Source organism: Lipotes vexillifer, unplaced genomic scaffold (assembly GCF_000442215.2).
Source record: "Lipotes vexillifer unplaced genomic scaffold, Lipotes_vexillifer_v1.1 scaffold814, whole genome shotgun sequence".
In the NCBI taxonomy this organism is placed as follows: domain Eukaryota; kingdom Metazoa; phylum Chordata; class Mammalia; order Artiodactyla; family Lipotidae; genus Lipotes; species Lipotes vexillifer.
Window position 1 is genome coordinate 140,340 of NW_006784081.1, and position 5,792 is coordinate 146,131.

Sequence of the window (5,792 nt, forward strand, 5' to 3'; positions counted from 1 at the left end):
TCTTCCCAGACCGGGCCATGACCCCGTGTCCCCTGCATCGGCAGGTGGACTCTCAACCACTGCGCCACCAGGGAAGCCCTGCATCGGGTCTTTGTTGCTGCGCGCGGGCTTTCTCTGACTGCGTCAAGTGGGGGCTGCTCTTTGTTGCGGTGCATGGGCTTCTCACTGTGGTGGCTTCTCTTGTTGCGAAGCTTGGGCTCTAGGCACGCTGGCTTCAGTAATTGTGATGCGCAGGCTCAGTAGTTGTGGCACATGGGCTTAGCTGTTCTGCAGGATGTGGGATCTTCCCAGACCAGGGATCGAACCCATGCCCCCTGCATTGGCAGGCAGATTCTTAACCAGTGCGCCACCAGGGAAGTCCCTCTCTCCTCTTTCCTGAACCCACTGCATGTGCCTTCCTGCAGGTAACGTCTTGCCTGCATTACACAATAATCTCCAGAAGGTTCCCACCTCTAGTTTTTCCTCACTTCAAATCTAACATCAACAGTGTTTCCAAAGTGACCATTCTTATTAAATTGAAATTGCATAATAAGGACTTCATGAACATATTCTCTGTGAAAATTTTAATAACATTACATGTAAATAAAGTCCCCTTTCATTAATACTCATTCTCGATCCTAATCCAAATGTAACTAGTTACCACCTTAGGTGTCCCTCGACCTTTCTCTCGGCACTTACATGCATATTATGCATATAGACAAACACCCACGTAATTTTCTTTACACATAAATGGCGACATGTCATAATCATGCGCTGTAACCAGCTTTGGTCCTTCACGTGCCTTGGAGCTCCACCCACACCAGTGCTTCTTGTTTCTGACTGTGGTGCTGTGTGCCAGTGTAGGGACACCTCAGCTTCTTTACCTATGCCTTTACTGAAGGACATTTAAAGTGTTTCAGACTCTGACCATTTTTTCTAAAATATCAAGGACCATGTAATTCTTCTGCTTAAAATCCTTGAATTATTTCCAGTCACCCACGGACAGTTCCCATCTCTAAGAACTGTACCAAAGCACTTCAGAGTGTGGCCCCCACCTGGCTTTCTGATCTCATTTCCTTCCTCATGTCTTTCTTTTCCCACAACCCTGGGCTTCAGTCAGAATGAATTATCTGCAGTTCCTTAAATGGACTAAGTCTGCTCAATGAATACATGAAAATGTAGCCCTCCTCCAAAACAAGAGGAAAGAATAAAGATCCTGAGAGATTTACCTGTGAAGTGATTGTCAGAGATGAAGCAGAAGTTTGTGACCCTTCTCCACAACTTCTTGAGGACTGAGAACTTGCAGAAATTTCCCTGACCAACATCACCAAGTTGCACATGTACTCATTTACCAGACTGCTGCCTACAGAGATTCCCCACCCACTCACCTACAGAGGAGCCTCCAGGGCTTTCTTTCTCTACCTTCCAGGGATCTTCTCCTTGCTGCAACAGGGAGATCACCTCAGGTTTGGAAAATAGGAGTCCTGCTCATGGAAACAAAACAAAACAAACAAAATAAAAACAACAACAAACTTGGTTTTGACACGAAGAGGCATCTGAGATGTGAGTGGAAACTTACAGGATGATACAAAAGAGCTCCTTACGGTGCTCAAGTTCTGCCCCCATGATGTGAGGGGTGTGTTAGGGAAAAAGCAAGGGACTTGTAAAACATAACAATGTAATAATTAGTTGCATGTTAGGAAAATACAATAAATATGTACCCTTGAAATAGGGTACCATTAGCTTTCTATAAAAGAGGAAATATATGAGATGTACAGACTAAATTCATATTTATAAACAAGTACCTATGGAGAGTATACCGGGTAGATTGTTTAAAGTGAGAAAACACTATCTGGCTCCCTTTCAAATATGGATTATACAGTGTTCATCTAGCTGGAAAAGTGAATGGGAAAGGCAAGTGGTGGGTCAAAGAAGAGGCATGAAAGACGCTCTCTGCTTAGAGATGAGCAGACACATCATAGAACAATCATGGTGGGAAATGCCTGAACTATGAGGGCATTTCTGATGTGCAGCTCTGTAGATTGTCCCATCCGTGGGGCATGAGGCATCCATGCCTATGAGCGGGAAAAGGTTTTTCAGATTTATTTGTGGAGATCCAATTTGTACAGTGCTAAGGCAAAACTCAGCTAAAGTTTTGATGATCCATGGCTTTTATCCAGGGAATCAGATGCTGAGTTATCCCAATTTCTAAACAGAGGAAATTTCCTTACCCAATGACACCAAGTTGCTATAGTTCTCCAGCATCACATCTTGGTACAAGTTTCTCTGCGAAGGAGCCAGCTTTCTCCACTCATCCCGCGTAAAGAACACAGCCACATCTTCGAACGTCACTGACAGCTGTAGAGACAAGCATCCCAGCTCACCCAAGACCACCCATCACACAGGGTGAAGAAGGCGGCAGTGGGAAGTAGACAGGCTACCATGAAATGCTTCTATATTATTCTAGGTTCTTAAGGTTTCAAGTCACTGGTTTAATGAACACTTGACCTGTGACAAATACATACTGAGTAGCATGAAGTATGAACCAGGCCCTGTGTTAACCACACAGAGATGTGTGGAGGTATTAAGACCATTAGTGGGAGTGTTAATTAGAATAATCTTTCTAATAGCAATTTGGTAATACATATTAAGAGCTTTAAAATGTGCATACTCTTTAACTCTCCAATTACTATATTTGTTTGATAATGAATAGTGCAAAAAAATGCACAAACAAGGACATTTATTATGCTGTTAGTTAACAGCAGAGAAACGGAAACACCTACAACCTAAATAATCACTGACACAGGCTTGGTTAAATAATTTAAGGCACTATCTGTGTGCTCTCTGAAGCCTGAGGACAGTAATAATGGAAATTAAAACAGCTATCATTAACTGAATGCTTTCTTCAGGACAAGTACTATTCTTAGAGCTTTATATTAATCTTTAGTGTAAATCTTTATTTTACCTTCACAACAACCCTGGGAAGAAGGTACTATTATTGTCCTCATTTTACACAAGAGAAGTCACAGAGAGGATAAGAAATTTGTCTAAAGTCACATAATTGGTCAGTGGTAGTGCTGGGATTCCAATTCCAGGTGGATGTCTAAGGCTCCATTCTTAACCACTCTGTAAAACTGCCTCTCAAAACCTACCAAATAGTTAATAAATAAATGAAATAATCCATACAGTGTACTTAAAACCACACATGGCTCATATTAAAGGTTCAGATCTTACCTATTATCGTGTCAATATAAAGTACTATGAATCATTAAAATTGATGGTGTAAGTCAATATTTTTGACTTAAAAAGGCATTCATAATAATGTTAAGTATAAAAAGCAAGTTACATATCAGTATGTATAGTTTGTTCTCATTTTTGAAAAAAATTTATATATGTACATAGCAAGTGATGCTGAGAGATGCATAACAAATGGCTGACAGCGATTATCTCCAGATGGTGGGATTAAGGGTGATTTTACTTTTTTTGCATATACTGAAAAAATATATAGACAAATACATGTACGTACACACATCTATGCACATATGTACATTTACAAGCATATATACATATACCCATACATATATATGTGCATATTTTATTCTCTATAAAGCTTTTTGCCATGATCATGCAATATTTTTATGGTAAGAAAAAACATTAAATTATTGGCACATTGGGAGGAACACAAGAAATGATCTCTGCTCTCAAAGAACTTACAATCTAACTAGCAGACAAGAAAAGTGCATGAATTTAACACTAAAAGGAAAATGTGTAGCTGGATAGGACCATACACCATATCTGCTAAGCCTCATTTTAGAGACGAGGAACACAAGATCCAGGACAGTCAAGATTCCAGGTCACATACTTTATTAATGGCAGAGACAGGATGATAACTAAAGTTTTCTTTCAACACAGCACTCGGTATACTCTCTCTCTGATCTTAAACATCCTATTACTGAGTTTTACACACAATTCCACACAGCAGGTGAGGTTAGGGAGAAATGTCACATAGGACTCACACACAGGGACAGAGAAGATTCTGGGCAAGAGAGCAGCTTGGCTCTGTTGGAATAGAATGTGAAAGCCTTAGAAAAAAGCAGTCCAAATATGCAAAGGCAGGTCCTAGCCATAGCCTCAGAAGATCAACCACCATCACATTTCGTGGGTCCAAATGATATACAACATCGCACTGCAGAGAGCTCTGGTAACACAGGGGCTGGGCCTGCCATGTGTTCTGAAAGACGCACCAGAGGAATGGCTGGACAATAACCAGCATGAACTCAGAGGCCAGACATACCTGGGTTTGATTTCAGGTCACTTGACTTCTTTAAGCCTCAGTTTCCTCATGTGTAAAATGGGGGTAATAACTGCTGCGCTGTTATGAGAGTGAGAACAAAGGTAAAGCCCTCGGGATATTCCCCCAGCAACATTAACTATTATTGTTAGATGAAAATGAGTACAGAATGAACAGTATTTTCTGGGTCCTAAAAACACTTTACAGTTAATTTTTATCTATCAACAGTAATAGTATCATGTACTAGAATAATATTGTTCAGCTACCACAACCACCACATATTCAACATCAACTATGTGCCCGGCCCTTACTGAAACCCTTGCCGTGCTGCAATTCCTCTCATCTACCCTATGAGGTATGCATGGTTGTTACTCCCATTCTACAGGTGAGGAAGCTGAGGCACAGAGAGATGCAACTGCCTAAGGCCCATAAATGGTAACAGAAGATACAGGTTCAAACTTGGCTGTCTGGCTTGAGAGCCCCACTTCTAACTGTACACCCTGTATACCTTGCTTCTCCACTACTGATATCCCACAACACCCTCCCTGCCACTTCCTGAGGAGTCTTCTCTCGGCTCTTAAAGTCAAGAGACCTCTCCACCTGTGTCCCCACCAAAATGGCTATCCTTTGTTCACACACCACCTCACCTGGATGGGGTCCCACCCTCATTCCCACAGAATAAAGATGACAATGGCAGGTCAAGATCAGTTTTCAAGAGAGTGATAGAAGCAAGGCACATGATCCAGAAAGTTAAGAGGGAGAAAAAAACTAAAAACTCTGGACAGGGCAAAGCCTGGGTAAGGTATCATGAAGATTCTCAGGGGTGGAAAGAAAAAGAAAAGCATTCTGGCCAAGGGTAGGGAGGGGGACATGAGTGAGCAAAGGAGGCAGGCCAGAAAGGAACTCTGCCAAGTGCGCATGTTTGTTTGTTCTGACCCCAAGTGGTATAAGACCTGTGGCATCTTACCTGTCAATTCAGTAACCATACAGTGAATTGAGATTAATGAATAAAAGAGTGTCTATCAGAAAAAAAAAAAAAAAAAAGAAACACAACACGTGGATTGGGGGGTTGGAGGCAAGCAATCCCTACGCAATCCACCATCCACCAGGATGGACCAACTCTTCCAAGGGAGAAGGGCATGGGCTCCAAATCCTGGCGAAGACTGTACTGGGGAGAAAGCATCAGTTTAAGGGTAAAAAACCAAAAAAACCCATCTGTCTCTAAGACCTGAGATGGCAATGAACTCACCTGAGACCTTGCTTCCCTCTGTTCAGTAGCCATGTCCTCTTTCTGGGCAGTTTCCCCTTAGGATGGGAGAAGTCTCCAGAAGCCAGATCTGAGAGAAGAAAATGGGAGCCAGGAGGAAGCCCCTTCTGCTTTGCACCCCTCAGAATCAGCAGCTCTGAAACCTTTACACCACCTGAGAATGATGCCATGTGCTCTCAGGAAGGAAGTCAGGAGCTAGGAGTAGGCAGGACCAGAGAGAAGGTCTGGGTCCTGGTCCAGGCCCAGCTCTTTCCC

The 5,792-nt window shown here is 42.4% G+C and overlaps 1 protein-coding gene across 1 annotated transcript in view; it reads right to left on the reverse strand.

Annotated features, from left to right (window-relative positions):
* The window catches only part of LOC103086364 (zinc finger protein 354B), a 29,302-nt gene extending 23,693 nt beyond the window's left edge, over positions 1 to 5,609 (reverse strand). Inside the window, exons 1-3 of the mRNA XM_007456485.1 lie at positions 5,520 to 5,609; positions 2,211 to 2,337; positions 1,368 to 1,463 (exon numbers count right to left, since the gene is read on the reverse strand). Of these exons, the coding sequence (XP_007456547.1) occupies positions 1,368 to 1,463; positions 2,211 to 2,337; positions 5,520 to 5,552 (256 nt within the window). The 5' untranslated portion in view covers positions 5,553 to 5,609. The remainder of the gene's footprint in view (positions 1 to 1,367; positions 1,464 to 2,210; positions 2,338 to 5,519) is intronic.
* Between the last annotated feature and the right edge of the window lie 183 nt (positions 5,610 to 5,792).